We start from the raw sequence: 16993 nt of genomic DNA on the forward strand, positions 1-16993 counted from the left end.
ATATACTAGGACCAGCAGGTAAAATAAAAATTGAAAGAATCCAACAATCACTTCCTGAAAGAGATTTATGATAAAGGCCTCAATTCTGAAACTATAAGGAACTGAATCAAATTTATTTAGGAAAAAAGCCATTCCTCATTTGATAAATTATCAAAACAAGAGATCTATGTCCAAAGGGTTATAAAAACTACAAATCCTTTGACCTAACAATACCACTACTGGGCATAAATCCCAAAAGAGACTTTTTTTAAAAAAGGAAAAGAACATATATGTATAAAATACTTTATAGCACCTCTCTCTTCTAAGGGCAAAGAACTGAAGGGATACGCATCAATTGGGGAATGGCTGAATCACTGTGGTATATGATAATGAAAGAATATTATTGTTTCATAAGAAATGATGATTAGTGTACTCTCAGAAAAACCTAAAAAGTTCTCCATGAGCTCAAGCAAAGTGAAATGTAATGTGTACACAGAAATAGCAAAGTTATGGGAAGCTCAGTTATTCTCAGCAATACAATGTTCCAAGACTACTGTGAAGGACTTATGATGAAAAATGCTATACATACCCATAGAAAGAACTGATTGTGTCTGAATACCAACTGAAGTAGACTTTTTTTTAAATGTTTCTTTTTCTTGAGGATTTTTTTGAGGAGGGGGGTAGAAATCTATGTTTTCTTTTGAAACATGAGTTTTATGGAAATGTTTTGCACAACTTCATATTGGCCTTCTCAATGGTGGGGTGTGCAGAGGAGGGGGAGAATTTGGAACTCAAAATTTTAAAAACAATAGAAAAAAATTGTTTCCCATGTACCTGGGAAAAAATAAAAATTAAAACATTTTTAAAAATAAAAAAGTAGAGAATCTCACTGAAGAAAATTATTTCTTTAAAATTAGAATTGGACAGATTGAAGCTAATTATCCATGAGAAATCAAGAAACAATAAAACAAAATCAAAATAATGGGAAAAAACAAGGGGAAAATGTGAAACATCTCATTGGAAAATAATTGACCTGGAAAACAAAATGAGGAAAAGACAATTTAAAATTTATTGAAATACCTGAACACCAGGATCAAGGGGAGGGGGGGGGGGGGAAGAGGCCTAGACATCATTTTTTAAACAAATTATAAAGGAAAATTGTTCCAGTATCTTAGACCCAGAAAATACACTAGAAACTGAAAAATCTACTAAGCACCTCCTGAAAAACTTCCCAAAAAGAAAAGCCTCCGGAACACTACAGCTAAATTCCAGAGTTTCAAAGGTCAAAGATAAAATACAGCAAGCAACCAAGAAGAAAGAGAGGTGTTAAGGAGACATTTTTTGAATTATACATGATTTAGCAAATGCATAATAAAAGTCTATATAGACTCCTAAAGGCTTTGAGTAATGGAAAAAAAAAAAAAAAAACATTCTAAAAAAATTTTTTTCTCTCTCTTTCTCCCTCTCAGGCAATTGGGATTAAGTGACTTGCCCAGGATCGCACAGCTAGGAAGTGTTAAGTGTCTGAGACCAGATTTCAACTCAGGTCCAACTGACTTCAGGGCTGGTGCTCTATCCTGAGCCACCTAGCTGCCCTTAGACCATTAATTTTTAAAATTACCTCCACACCCATTACTGCTATGAACTTGGGGAAAAAATCATCACGTTCACATTATGGAGGCTTTATTATAGATTAAATAATCCTGATATATGATCAATAGGAGAGTATTCAAACTCTTTACTTCTCTCTACATTTTGAAATATTCAAGAAAAAAGAAATTGCTCTACTTGATGCTTGAAAATCTAAATGCAAAAAACTTCAAAAATAACAAATTATTTTTCTAAGGATTAAATAAGGGGGTGTTAGAAAGATGAAAAAGTGTGGGCATGTGTATGTGTATGTGTATGTTTGTCCTTAAAAAGTTCTAATGGGTTTGGAAATCACTCAAGCTTTATCTAGGTGCAGCCTATAAGCCAATAGGTTGTCTTTCTGGGGAAAAAAAAAAAAAAAAAAAAAAAAGTAGTCAATCTTCAAAAGCTTCTTGTAGTATGCTTTTTTGAAGACTACAATGATTAGGTTTGTCATTCTTTCTTTCCCTGTCATCTTTATTCCTATAGGTCAATACTCTAAATCTCAACAGTCTTAATCTGAGCAAGGCTTGACAAGGAGGCTTGGATCTAAGACAAACAAACACCTAAGAATAAACTTCTAGTCATTTACATGTATTTGCAATATGGACAACTAAGTAAGTTCTATTTCCTCCAAGGGAATTTAGCATATATAAGTTCATTATTCTCTTTAGACTCAAAAGTTTCTGGACAAATGGAACTAGGGACCAACTCAATTTCCTGAAGAATATCCTAAAAGAAATGAATTAAATAGAACAGGAAAACACTTGAAATCACAGTACATTAAACTGAGAGGCAAGGAAATTCCCTCTTTAATTAACACATGGAGACTTCCAAAGAATGCAAAGAATTTTGAGAAAATTTTATATGCAAATGTATGAATTGGGGGCAGGTAGGTGGCACAGTGATAGAGCACCAGCCTTGAATTCAGGAGGACCCGAGTTCAAATTTGATCTCAGACACTTAACACTTCCTAGTGACCCTGGGCAAGTCACTTAACCCCAGCCCGGGGGGGGGGGGGGGGGGGGAAAGAGAATGTATGAATGCTAGCAAAAGTATATCTTTTTATTTTTCCAGTATTTGTATGGCAAAACTTAATATGTGAGAAGAATGGACAGCTTTTAAGGGAAAGGAAAAGTTTGAAAAGTAGCTATCTAGCTGCCCCTGGATTTTTTTTTTTTTTTTTGAGGCAATTGGGTAAAGTAACTTGCCCTGAGTCACAAAGCTAGGAAGTGTTAAGTGTCTGAGGGCAACTTTGAACTCAGGTCCTCCTAACTTCAAGGCCAGTGCTGTATCCACTGCTCAACCTAACTACCCCTCAATATCAGTTTTAGAAAGAGTTAATGCTTATCCTTTAGAAGCTTCTCCGTTTTCAAAAATATCTGAGTTTTGAGCAGTTTAGTCTACTCTTCTTATTTTGACTTTGCCAATTACAGTAAAAAGGAGATAAGTACACAAGGAAAAGTCTCTCCTGTTCCTAAGATTTACTGAACTGAAAATAAAACACTGAATTCATGACTCTACAAAATAAATAGGCACAAGTGTTTGAATATAGCTTTGTAAACTATTATGGGGAAAATATTTTATTAAATACTGAAGTTTTCTGAGTGCTTCATATGGGATTAGGTTAGCAATCACTTGGTCATCTAGAAGTTATAAGTATTTTGATATGTTGATTATGTGTCACCGATACTATACTAAGAGACAGAAGAGAAAGCAAAAAAAAACAGTCCTTGAAGACCTCAAAAAGCTAATATTCTAATGAAAGAAAAAAACGCAAGTATCTATATATAAATTTACTTTATAGACATATATGTAAATAAAAATATGTGCATATGCACAGAAACTATAACTAGAAAGTAGTCTTAGAAGGAATACATTATTAGCAAAAATGACCAGAAGTCTTGTTGAAGGTAAAGGCCAAGCTAAATATTGAAGGAAAACAGGAATTAATAGGAGGCAGAAATAAGGACAAAGGGACTCTACTAACAAGAGTCAGTCAATGCAAAAGCACAGAGATGGAAGAGGAGAGATAACTGAATAACAAATAGGACAATGATTGGACTTTAGAATGTACAGAAAAGAGTAACGTGATCATATATAAGTAGACCAAAAAAAAAAAAAAAAAATAGCAAAGGATCAAGTCTTAAGACCATAGTCTTTAAAAAAAAAAAAAAATTCATATTAGTTTATATTTGATGCTAGAAAAGGGAGACACGGGAGTTTACCCACCACCACAATACCCATTTTCCCCCTATTGTTCAGATTCTTGTTTTTTCTACCCATCAGACCATGGGCATATCCTCAAATAATGTGAAATTATGATGCATAGAGTTGGCTATTCCAGAAAGACTTTTGACTTTGAATCACAGTTGAAGGAGGTCATGTCCAAACATACCTATAAAAGATTACTTTGTGACTCAGGATGTTCATTTTTATCTTATTCAATATTACAGATAATTTTACTAAGCTATGATTTTTTGGCCATAAGCCTAGTTCTTTGGATTGTCAATGGACGTGATTCCAGGACCTGAGTGAGGTCTTTTATTTGGCTGCTGATAAATCCTGTACAATTCTCTGGCATATTTGAATTATTTTTTCCTTGTTTCCTGCAAAATGTTCTCTTTGATCTGGGGGTTTCAAAATTTGGCAATAATATTCCTATGTGTTTTCCACAAAAGATCTCACATAGGTAGTGATTTTTTTTCCTATTTTCTACTTTTCCCTCATGTTCTATTTCTTACATTATTGTCAAAGTTCTTTTTTTGGCCACTACTTTCAGGCAGTCCAATTATCCTTATATTTTCTCTTCTTCATCTGTTTTCCAATTCTGTCATTTTTCTGATATTTCACATTCTGTTACATTTTTTCATTCTTTATAATCTGTTTTGTTATTTCTTGGTTTCTCACAGCTTCACTGGCTTCCCCTTGCCCAAGTCTAATTTTCAAAGAGTTATTTTCATCTTTAGGACTCCATCTCTTCTTCTAGTCGGTTAATTTTTTTCCACAATCTTGTTTTTCTTGGGGGGAGGAAGGGGTTGGGGTTTATTTTGGTTCTTTCCTTTTTAATTTTTCCTCAATATTTCTCATTTGATTTTTAAATTCTTTTTTGAATTCTTCTATAAATTCTCTTTGGGCAGGGAGCCATTTCACAATACTCTTTGGGGTAGAATATGCTTTTTTTTTTTTTTTTTTACTTCAGTTCCTCCTCTGAAGGTGGACTCTTGGTATTCCCTGTTTCCATTGTAAGTTTCTATGGGTCTTTCTTCTTTGCCAGTTCATTTTTTTTTTAAATAAGAAATATTAGTGCTAGCGCCTTTAATCATGGGATGGGGTATGATGTCTCTAGCTTCACTTGAACTCTCCTCTCTGACCTGGAACCCCAAACCTAGAACTCCACCCTCTAGCAAGTGCTTACAGCCAGCAAAATCCCTGCCCTGCTGCTTTTGCACTCACTGCACTTTCTTCTTGTCCAGGACCACTTACTTCCCCACAGTACAACTGAGCCTGGTGTTCCTAATCAGCCGAAGTTCACTATCTTCCAGGTCTCAGACATCAATTCCACAAGTTGTCCAGGAGGAAGAAGTTTCTGCCATTCCTGCAGAGGCTCCAGCCACACCCAGCCAACCCCAGGGCTCCCATTTCTGTGAAGCTCAACAGGATATGTTTACACTTCACAAGGGTTACTCCCTTACCTAGGGTCTTTCTTCAGATCTTTTTGGGTTGTTACTGGAGGACCCCTGTTCTCCTAGAGGGGCCCTCTGTTCTGCCCCAAGTCTTTTTGATTTTTCACTAGTTTATGTTTGCTCTGAGCCACAAATCTGTTCCATTTGGGGGGAAATCTGGAGAGCTTGAAACCTATTCTGCCATCTTCCCAGAATTCCCCTCTATTTTGTGACTCAAATACTCAAAACTACAAAACAGTTTTATTTTTCCTTTGATTATATGCCTGCTTTTTCTTTTAAAAGAAACTTTTTTTTTTGATCATATCAAATTGAAAAGTTTTTGTACAAACAAAACTAGTGCAGATAAGATTAGAAGGGAAATAAACTGGGAAAATATTTTTTTTACAGTCAAAGGTTCTGATAAAGGCCTCATTTCCAAAATATATAGAGAATTGACTCTAATTTATAAGAAATCAAGCCATACTCCAATTAATAAATGGTCAAAGGATATGAACAGACAATTCTCAGAGGAAGAAATTGAAACTATTTCTAGCCATATGAAAAGATGTTCCAAGTCATTATTAATCAGAGAAATGCAAATTAAGACAACTTTTAGATAACACTACACATCTGTCAGAGTAGCTAGAATGACAGGGAAAGATAATGCACAATGTTGGAGGGGATGTGGGAAAACAGGGACATGGATAAATTGTTGGTGGAACTGTGAATACATCCAGCCATTCTGGAGAGCAATTTGGAACTATACTCAAAAAGTTATCAAACTTGGAATTGGATATCTTCAACAAAGAGAAGATCTAATTCAGTTCCAATTGATCAATGATGTACAGAATCAGCTATATCCAGAAAAGGAACACTGGGAAATGAGTGTAAACTGTTTGCACTTTTGTTTTTCTTCCCAGGTTATTTTTACCTTCTGGATCCAATTCTTCTTGTGCAACAAAAAATTCAGTTCTGCACACATATATTGTATCTAGGATTTACTATAACATATTTAACAGGTATGGGACTGCCTGCCATCTAGGGGAGGGGGTTGAGGGAAGGAGGGGAAAATTCGGAACAGAAGTGAGTGCAAGGGATAATGTTGTAAAAATTTATCCATGCATATGTACTGAAAAAAAAGTTATAATTATAAATTTTTTTAAAAAGTTATCAAACTGTGCATACCCTATGATCCAGCAGTGTTACTACTGAGCTTATATCCCAAAGAGATCTTAAAGAAGGGAAAGGGATCTGTATGTGCAAGAATGTTTGTGGCAGCCCTCTTTGTAGTGGCCAGAAACTGGCAACTGAGTGGATACCCATCAATTGGAGATTAGCTGAATAAATTGTGGTATATTAATATTATGGAATATTATTGTTCTGTAAGAAATGACCAACAGGATGATTTCAGAAAGGCCTGGAGAGACTTACATGAACTGATGCTGACTGAAATGAGCAGGACCAGAGGATCATTGTATACTTCAACAACAATACTATATGATGATCAATTCTGATGTACAAGACCCTCTTCAACAATGAGATGAACCAAATCAGTTCCAATAGAGCAGTAATGAAATGAACCAGCTACATCCAGCGAAAGAACTCTGGGAGATGACTTTGAACCACTACATAGAATTCCCCATCCCCATATTTTTGTCCGCCTGAATTTTTTATTTCCTTCACAGGCTAATTGTACACTATTTCAAAGTCTTATCCTTTTTGTACAGCAAAATAACTGTTTGGACATGTATACATATAATGTATTTAATTTATACTTTAACATATGTAACATGTATTGGTCAACCTGCCATTGGGGGGAGGGGATGGGGGAAGGAGGAGGAAAATTGGAACAAAAGGCTTGGCAATTGTCAATGCTGTAAAATTACCCATTCATATATCTTGTAAATAAAAAGCTATAATAAAAATAAAAATAAAAAATATATAAAAAAGAAACTTTTAAGTCATTTATTGTCTCTCTTTAATACTTACTGTCCCCCACTAAATAAATTAAAATCATAAAATAAATTTTAAAATAAATCAAATTGAAAATTAAATAATTAAGGATAAATAAAATTATAATAAAAATTTTAAAATAAAACTCATAACAAATATGCAAAGTCCAGTAAAACAAATTCTCATATGAGTTATGTTCAAAAACATAGTTCTCTCTATATATTTTATGTCCACCATCTCTCTGGCTGAAGTGTTTCATTTTGAGTCTTCTGTACTCAAAAGTTACTTCTCTCTATGATGTTTTTGTTATCATATAAATTGTTTTCCTAGTCTATTCACTTTACTCTGCATCAATTCAGAGGTCTCTGTTTTCTCCAAAATTATTTATTTTATTACTTTTTGTGGCACAATAATATTTCATTATACTCATGTACCACAGTGTTTTTAAACATCTCCCAACATGTAGGTAACCCGTTAGCCTCAAAGTTCTGATTCATAAAAAAAGCTGACATAAATACTTTTGTATTGTGTACAATACATTGTGTGTGTGTGTGTGTGTGTGTGTGTGTGTGTGTGTGTGTGTGTAGAGGTCCTTTTTCACTTTCTCTGATTTCTCCAGGGTACAAGTCTAAAAGTTATAGAGCTGGGTCAAAGAATATATTCTTTTGAAGATATATTCATAATCATTTACTTCAAAATGGAATGGAGCTTTTCCTTGCAAGAAAGCATATACTGTTATAATTATCAGAACTTCTAAAGAAATATGCTCCCAAATTTGATACCTATCAGTTTATAGAATATATTGTAAAAGAAGTCTTCAAGTTTTTGCAGATTGAATAGCATTTCTGCTACCTATCATATCCTTAGTGTTCAAGGACAACAAAACAGACAATGTTGGCTAGTCTTCCAGTTGCCCCATACTAAATATATAATATGATGTAGTGGATGTAGTGGGCCTAAAGTCAGGAAGACTCATCTTCATGAGTTTAAATCCAGTTTAAGATACTTATTAGTTGTGTGACTCTTGGCAACTCATTTAACCCTATTTGCCCCAATTTCTTCTTATGTAACATGAGCTAGAAAGGGAAATGTCAGAAACCACTTCCATATCTTTCCCAAGAAAATCCTAAATGGGGTCAGGAAGAATCAGACACAACTCAAGTGACTGAAGAATAAAAACATAGATTTAATTAATAAATGAACTACTCTGGAATTCTATGATGTATAAATGTAATGTATTGTCTATTCAACAGTAAGTATTATAAGTTCTGCCCATAATGACTCATATTTCCTACTATAATCTCCAACCCCAACTTCCTCCATAGGAGGAAGATGTCCTTTGGACACCTTGGAAGGTGCTGTTACCACAAACACCATAGTTTACTGCTAAAGCCATCTGGAATGAACTTCAAACTGGAAAAAGAAAAAAAAATCCATTCATAGAATTGCTCCCTCTATCTTGAAAGAAGGGGAAAAGAGAGGAAAGATAAGAAGAAACGGAAGGAGGAAGGGAAGGAAAAGGGAAAGAAAAGAAGGAAGAGGAGGAACAAAGGGAGAGAGGTAGAGAGAAAGAGAAGAAGGGAAGGAAGGATGAGAGAGAAAGGAAAGAGGGAAAGAAAGAGTGAGGAAGGGATAAAAGAAGAGAAGAGGAAGGGAGGAAGGAAGAAAGGAAGGAAGAGGGAAGAAAAGAGGAAGGAAGAAAGAAAGAAAGGAGAGGAAGGAGGGAAGAAAGGAAGAAGGAAGAGAGAAGGGAAGAAAGGAGGGAAGAAAAAAGGGAGGAAGTGAGGAAGGGAGAAAGAGTACAGGGGAGAAGAAATGGAGAGAAGAGGAAAGGAAGGAGGGAGTAAGGGATAATCCTCTACACCAAGATTCCCTCACCCCACTGGTTCTCAAAGAAAGCCTGCTTCCATTTTCAGCAGTCTTCCTAGTTCCAAAGCTACAACTCTATTCACTATGCTCTATCCTTTTCATGAAAAAAAATTAAAATATCTAACTATGCTATGAATACTAGTACCAACTTCAAGTCCATTTTCTTCCCATATAATAATAGATGTAAAACAGGACGGGAAACAATTAGTAATTCCTTTCAGAGATTCTTTTGAATCAGGGTGGTCCATTTAATGTGATAGTTTTCATCGGGTTTTCTTTAACTGTTTCTCATGAGTAATTTGAGAAAACTATACATGAAAGGTGTAATCATATTATAAGTAATATTTATTAAAATCGCAATTAAAATAATGAATCTTAATCTCACCTTTACTCAATGTCACCTCTTATTATCTTTTATTGATGTGTACATATGCAGTTTTATGGTGCTGTTCATATAAGGCCACGTCTACACTAGTCAAAAGATTCAAAAATCTTGTGCAATATCACAGTAGCACCAGTCCGTGCAACTGCTGCACAAGATCTTATGGAATCTTATAATACACCACGATTACTGCAAGTTTAAAATTAAAGTAACTTGAAATGATTAAATAGAGCCTACCTTTTTACCACAGGGCAAAACACAACAAGCAATTAGCCCTTTCACTACCTCAACCTGCTTTTAACAGGGAATCTAGATGGTTGGCTGAAGCAAAGAAAAAAGCCGATATCTTCTCAAGAGAGCCTGACAGGGAGAAAATAAGATTTGACATTTTCAAGGTAAGACAGTCATCAATTTCATAGAAATGTTACTGTCTACTAGAATAAACTAAGGAAAAACTTCAAACCTGGGAAAATAACTAAGTTATTCAGTAGACACTAAATCTATGCTAACATAGTTTTAAAACAATAAAGTTTACTTTTGTTCTTCATTTCATATACCAATATTCAAAAATCAGATTTTCTTGTCTTTCTTAAAAAAAAAAAAAAACTGGGATAGGAGGACAAAGTAGAAAGAAGACTAGACTTGAAGTCTAGGGAATCTGGATGTTAATTCTACTTCTGACATTTAATTGTGTTGTCACAGAACTTAATTCAATTAAATTTGAATTTAATTGAATAGCTTAATACAATTTTCAAAAACTATATATTAAGTATCTATTATGTGCAAAGCACTCTTACATTCTAATAGAAAATGGAAAAATATAAATGTGGAGAGAGGTGGAGAAGGGGGAAAGGAATTTGGAGGAGCCAGGAGAGAGAGTTATCTGGCAGTAAAGGGAGCATTAGTAGATAATCTAACATGAAATGGCAATATAGGCCAGAGACTCTTCAGTTGGGAAAGTAGGTCCAGGAGAGAAATGAGAAAAAGAAACAGTCCAGAGAGTAAATTGAGTTAGGAATTTTTAAATCACTGGATCTTACCTATCATTTCTTTGTATTTTTCAAAATTTGCTTTCCCAAAATCTATAGAACACAGCACAATCTTTCTAGCATGCTTCTTCATCATGCTTCCCAAGATGAAGCAATGACTTATCTCCAAAATTTCCATCATTTCTACTTTAGCAACCAACTTTAGCTTGTTGGCCAAAGAAAGGTTTTTTTTTTCAATATTACACGTACAATCATTTGTATATGTACAATACATGTACACAAATTGTTATTTGTGACGACCAACGTACAAATGGCAAGTGAGAATTTCCCATTCACCACAGCAGAGATACTCCTCAGCTACATAGTACAAGCACTTTAACAAAGCTTTCTGATGTTAAGAACTATCAGAAGTTCCCCTGAACCTAATTACTGAATTGCCATATTTTCAAGAAACATTAGACTGAGAGCATCCAAGAGAACCTGAATATGTAAAAAAATAAATATCATTACAACCACACCACTACCACAATCCCAAGTTAATATAATTTGTTGCTTGCACTCCAACCTGGACTGCCTGTGTGTTCTTGTGAATCAAGATAGGAACCAGACAGTCTGCACTACGCTTGTGAGCTGAGACCCTTATTAAAAAAAAAAAAAAAAAAAAAAAAAATCATATCCTCTTGATCTAGCAGTTCCCACAGGAAAAGACTGACTTTTGTTATCACCTTGCTCATTCTCTTTGGGAGTTTTGTCCTTTCCCACTCCCATGCAATACCACATTAAATAGAGATTTCTGCTAATTCCTCTTTACTTTGTCTTGCTATTATAAAAATGTGTATTTCTATATGGATTGTGAACTCTTTGGGGTCCATATGCATGTTTACTTCTCTTGTAATAAACCTCATTTTCACATAAGCTTCATGAAATTGTGTTTGGACACATTTTAAGTATGAGGCATTGGCACCAGGGAATAATTTCTTTGAGATTCATCTACAAAATGGGAAAATAATATCTAGGCAACTAGGAAAACAATTCCTTAAAAAATAAAATTGAGCAAATGAAAGCTAATGACTTTATTAAGCAAAATCAAAAAAAAAAAAGAAAAAATAGAAAAAACTGTGAAATATCTCATTGGAAAAACCACTGATCTGGAAAATAGGTCCAGGAGAGATAATTTTAAAGGTCTACTTGAAAGTCACAATCAAAAAAAAAAAAAAAAAAAAGCTTAAAATTTCAAAAAATTATCAAGGAAAATTGTCTTGATACCCATATTCAACCGTAAGTTGATATATTTTTTGATTATCTTTTTTTAAAAATGAGGAAATTAAAGGCTGAGAGAGAGGAATGTCCTGAAAGGGAAAAGGAGAAGTGAAATATTGCAAATTATCTGCTATAAAAAAAAAATTGGACAAGGAAAATTTTTTACAGTACAAGGGAAAAAGGGGAAGATAGGGGGAATGAGTGAAATTTACTCTCATCAGAATTGGCTCAAACAAGAAATAACAAAAATACAAAATAGGAATATAGAACTCAACCTTGCAGGAAAATAGAAGGGGAAAGTCATATGGGAAGGAAGGATAAAAAGCAAATATGGTAACAAGTCAAATAGCAAGCTAAGGGGTGAGAATCCTCAATGTTTGGTCAACCCTAAAGCTCTGCAATACAACAACATAACTGTAAAGAGCAAACAGTCAAAAACTAAACACCAGCAACTAAAGAAGTGATGAGAAAATGCCTTTTCTTTTCTTTCTCTCTGTGGAGATGGAGAGCTATGGGTTCAAAATACCACATTGAATCTCAATCCACTGTGCCACCTAGCTGCCCAAAAAAGTATTTATCATACATAATTGGAAAAAAATTAGGAAAATTTAACTGGAGAAATAAAAAAATCAAGAATCTCAAGGGAAGTAATAAGAAAAGTGAAAAAGAAGTTAATCTAGCAATATCTAATCTAAAACAATACTATGATACTGGTTTAAAAATACAGAGGTTGATCAATGGAAGAGACATGCAGAAGCAAACAAATGTTATAGCAGAGTGTTCAATAACTCAGATCTAACACTTGGCATAATGACTCACTTATTCAAGAAAAACAAGGAAAACTAGAGCACGGTGTGGAAGAAGTTAGGTGTATACAAATATTCCACATCATAAATCAAGTTCCAAGTGATTGCATGACTTGGAGATTCAAGGTCCACATTTAATAAGAATAAAAGTAATTTAATTAAAAAAAGGAGGAAAAGGCACATTAAAATTACAGATAGGGTAACAATTACAAGATAAAATGAACAATTTTGATTGTATAAAATGTAAAAATTGTTACACAAACAAAACCAATGAAGTTAAAAATGCAAAAGAAACAGGCTAACTAGAAAAATATTGGGGACCATGACATTAGGGAAGTAAATTGGATTTAAGTGTAGGAGGGCAATGCAAAGTCAGCAGTTTCACTTTCTCCTCCAGTCATCTAGATGATGGCAACATATAGATCAGGAGGACTGGAGATGGCAGTGGGAGACCTTGGACTTTTTAAATTGAAGTCTAGACTTCAATTTGACTAAGACTAGGTATGTTTAAGGCTAGATAAACAGTGAGGCAGAAAATGGCCTCCTTTGCCTAGTCAAAATACATATATACAAAAACATGTATATGTATCCCTGTGTATATCTATTAAACACACACACATACAACACACATACTTTTCTAGGAGGCTAAAACCCCTGAACTAAATCTCTGAATGCAAAAGTAAGAAGGAAATGAACCTCCTGAGTAGTACTAGAAGGTACTGGGGACCCAACTGGTCAGTTGAGAAACACTGCTTACCCACTGGCTCGTACCTTTTCTTCCCTCCCTACCTCCCTTCACTCCTTCCCTCTGTCCACATAGGGTATCATACTTGTGTGTACTCTGCCCAAAGTGAACCCTCCCAAGATATCTAGGAGTTTAGGGGCTAAGACCAATGCTTAAACCCAAATCACTCTGGCTCTCATAGATTGGCCAAGAATAGGTCCCAGGCCAACGCCCAGTTGGTTACTGATAGGGATCCAATTGAATCAAAGTAAACATAAACTGCAATTATTTCTGTTTGAGCCAGAAATCCAGTGGATCTTCCCCTCCCAGATAATTTTTTTTTTTTGGTTGTTGTTTGTTTTTTTGTTTTTTGACTAGGTTAAAATTTTTTAATCATTGATTGGGCAGTTGCCTCAGTCAAACTGAGATCTGTTCAAGACCTTGGCTTAAATTGGCCAAGATCTTCCACTGCATCAGGGCTATTTCTAGTCATCCTGATCTGCATCTTATCACTGGACTTAGCATTGAAGGGGAAAGTGAGGTAGGTAATTTTGCACAGCCCTCCCTCACTTGAATCCAATTCACTTGTATGTCATAGCACCACCTCCCTAGTCATGGTTCTCCTGGAGACTGAATAACAACCAACAATATGTCGATATAAAGGTAAAAGGAACTAATTCAAATTTATAAGAACAGGATTTGTTCACAAAAAATCAAATGACCAATGACAATTTTCAAAGGAGAAATCAATAATAATTAGAGAAAAGAAAATTAAGTAATTCTAAGACTCTTGGTTTGAGTTCCTGGCACACAGTAAGTACTATATAAATGTTTATTCCCTTCTCCTTTTCTCCAAATATGTATTTCACACTTGGTGACTCTTGTCCAAGTCCTCACTTCTATGCATCCAAATGGATTCATTAACATGCTAGAAGCTTTCTTTAATTTCTTCTGACATCAAGAGGGTACAGAACACCACTAACTATTCATCATTCCTTGCTCTTATCATATGACCAGGCCACCTTCTTCTTCTATAATATTCCTATTCTTTAGAATTCCTCAGAGCCTATATATTACAGCCTGCACACAACAATTATTTGACTTTCCACTGCCTTCGGTGTAATATTTATTTTTTTATTCTTCAAAGTGAGCTGAATACCAGACTAGCCTTCCCTTTCATGGGAAACTTAAAGTCATTTCAGGAACTTTGAAACTTCCCAAAGGCTATTCAATCTACTCTTTCTCCTGTTCCACTTTACAAAAAGTCTTATTCCTATTATGTCAGTACAACATGATGATGTCAGATATTTCATGGTAATGTCAACAAACTATGAGCTCTGGCAGGTTTTACTCTTGCAACAGAAAAATTGATGTCCAAGGATCAACCTTGCTATGTACATCACCAATACAATGGCCACCCAGAGAAAAACTAAAAATTACCTTAAGCCATTTAATCATAGTAATGCTATAATTCTACATATTTTCAAAATCTTACATGTGCCAGTATATATCGTAGGCATTGTAGTTTACTGAAAAAAGCACTGGTCCTAACTTAAAAGGCCTAGATTTGGATCTCAACTCAGGTTAAATTTGAGCAAGGCATTTAGATTTAGATTAAAATGAAGAAAACTGACAAATCTTTAATAACACTTCCAGTTGTAAATCCTAAGATCCTAAATCAAGTGTTTAGATTGAGAAAATTCTAATTTTATCTAAGCTACTTTTTGCTAGTTATGTGAAATGAAGGAGGGAAAACAATATGAAGGGATAATATAATATAGGATAACAGATTTAGAGTTGGAAAGGCCCTTAAAATCACTGACCTAGCCTCCTCATTTTACAGATGGGATAATTAAAACCCACGAGGATAATCGACTTGCCCAGGGTCACACAAATTAACAATAAATGCCTAAAGTCTAGCACTGTAGCCATGGACAACATGATGCATTTCTCATTTTCCTTTGTCTAAAATAATAAATACACAAAAAAAGGTTTATTAGTTTTGAACTGACTTCTCAAAGCATTTTTTCTTTAAAAAACGGAAAAATATGTTATAACTTTTCACCATTTTCTATTCTATTTCGATTCTATTCTGTTTATTCACTTGGCTTATAGTGTTGCCAGGAAACAAAATCATCATAAAACTTAGCCCACAGAGCAAACTCCTGGCTTGCATCAAATACATCACACTTTGTAACCAGGGCTTTCCGTTGCTACAGATGGCACCTTATGGGGCTCTCCCTAACGTCCCAGCGGGCTTTTATAAACAGGTGCCGCAAGATAAAGACTTCACCAATAGAAGTCATATCTAGCAAACGGGATAAATTGGTGTCTGGCTCACTAGCCGCAAGGAATATTCAATTTAGTTAACAGTCAAGACCTATCAGCTTACTCAATTCAACATTCTGCTTTTTTGCCCTTTGCCTTTCGGATGAAATGTCAGCCCACCCCAATGACCAAACTTGTTTCCAAAGGCCACTTTCCAGCTGCAGCCTGAATAAATATTTGGAAAGGCAGGCAGGATCTTTATCTGCAGAGTAGCGAGGGGGAAGGGACAAAAAAAGGAAGAGGAGGAAATTTGTCCCTCCATTGGAGGCCGCTGACTCACCTACAGCTGCGGCCAATTCTTTACCCTCCAGGAAATGAAGCCCAGCCCTACTTCGCATCAGAGAAATAAGGGCAACAGCAAAAGCAGCACCCTCCTGCCCAAAGACATTAAGCGCTGCTTTTAATAGTTACCATTCTTTATACCGAAACCAAAAATTGGATAAATTTCCAAAACCTCCAGGGTTTCTGGCCAATGGAGAAAAACGTCTTTCTTGTGGGGTGGGGAACTTCGAAGTAACACTTTATGAACTATAAGAAGTGAGATACACTACATAAAGGCAGCGTGCTCCACAACTGTCGGTTCACAGCGAGTGTGAATGAGATCCGTCAAAGCCCGGGAAGTACAGGATGAGAGCGGTGTTTGGCTCGCCTCTGGAGGGCGCCGAGGTGCGACGCTCCTGCGTTTTGGAGCGCACAGAGCTCGGCCCTTCTGCCCGCCCCGGCTCGCTGCAGATCGCCACAGCCTCAGGGAAAAGTGAGAAGGCAGAAGGGTGAGGCGGGTACGCCCCCTTCCTCTCCCCGGCTCTGGGGCAGGAGTTCCAGGAAGTAGCTAGGGAGACGCTAGCCCAGCTACGTTCGGCGTCCTCTCCCACCCGCCCCTTCGCCTAGCCTGGCCCCGCCTCGCCCCTCACTTCCGAGATCCGTGGAACGTGAAGGCCGGGCTTAATGTCTCATTACCTGCTCCCAGATGCCGCGAGCACTGCCACCGCTGTCACTGGCGTCTGGGCCGTTTACCTCCCCCAACCCCAGTCCAATCCCTGCCCTTCACAACGCATCCAGTCGAGGCCCCTCCAGGGAGAGCAGTCTTGTTCCCATGTAGGGGTACGGAGGTGGGGGGAGGGGTAATGAAAGTCCCTGAATCAAACTCTGCTTCCCGGAAGTTGATTTTCCCTTCAAGGCCCGCCCTCTGCAGAACCTGCCATTCACCGCACCAATGCATGTCACGTGGTGTTGTGTTGAAACTCCACCCTTAACTCTCGTATTCCTAAATGTTCCCTCCGATTCCCCCTCTTTTCACTCCTTTCCAAACTCTTTCCTTCTGTCTATATTCAGTACACTTATCATATCATTTTGGTTCATAGACCTTGATGTTCCTGCTCCTTGGCCTGACAGTCTTTATAAGTCTAGGT

At 36.2% G+C, this 16993-nt stretch overlaps 1 protein-coding gene across 9 annotated transcripts in view; it reads right to left on the bottom strand.

The window, feature by feature from the left end:
* Nucleotides 1-16759, bottom strand: part of CCDC91 (coiled-coil domain containing 91) — a 533266-nt gene extending 516507 nt beyond the window's left edge. Inside the window, exon 1 of one of the 9 annotated variants that reach the window (XM_074270657.1) lies at nucleotides 15865-16438. In XM_074270657.1, the coding sequence (XP_074126758.1) occupies nucleotides 15865-15922 (58 nt within the window). In that variant the 5' untranslated portion in view covers nucleotides 15923-16438. Of the gene's footprint in view, nucleotides 1-15864; nucleotides 16447-16541 lie in introns of those variants that run through there. The other 8 variants (XM_074270661.1, XM_074270658.1, XM_074270662.1 and 5 more) reach the window with 8 other exon arrangements.
* Nucleotides 16760-16993: the final 234 nt, after the last annotated feature.

The sequence above is a fragment of the Sminthopsis crassicaudata genome, chromosome 5, assembly GCF_048593235.1.
Source record: "Sminthopsis crassicaudata isolate SCR6 chromosome 5, ASM4859323v1, whole genome shotgun sequence".
In the NCBI taxonomy this organism is placed as follows: domain Eukaryota; kingdom Metazoa; phylum Chordata; class Mammalia; order Dasyuromorphia; family Dasyuridae; genus Sminthopsis; species Sminthopsis crassicaudata.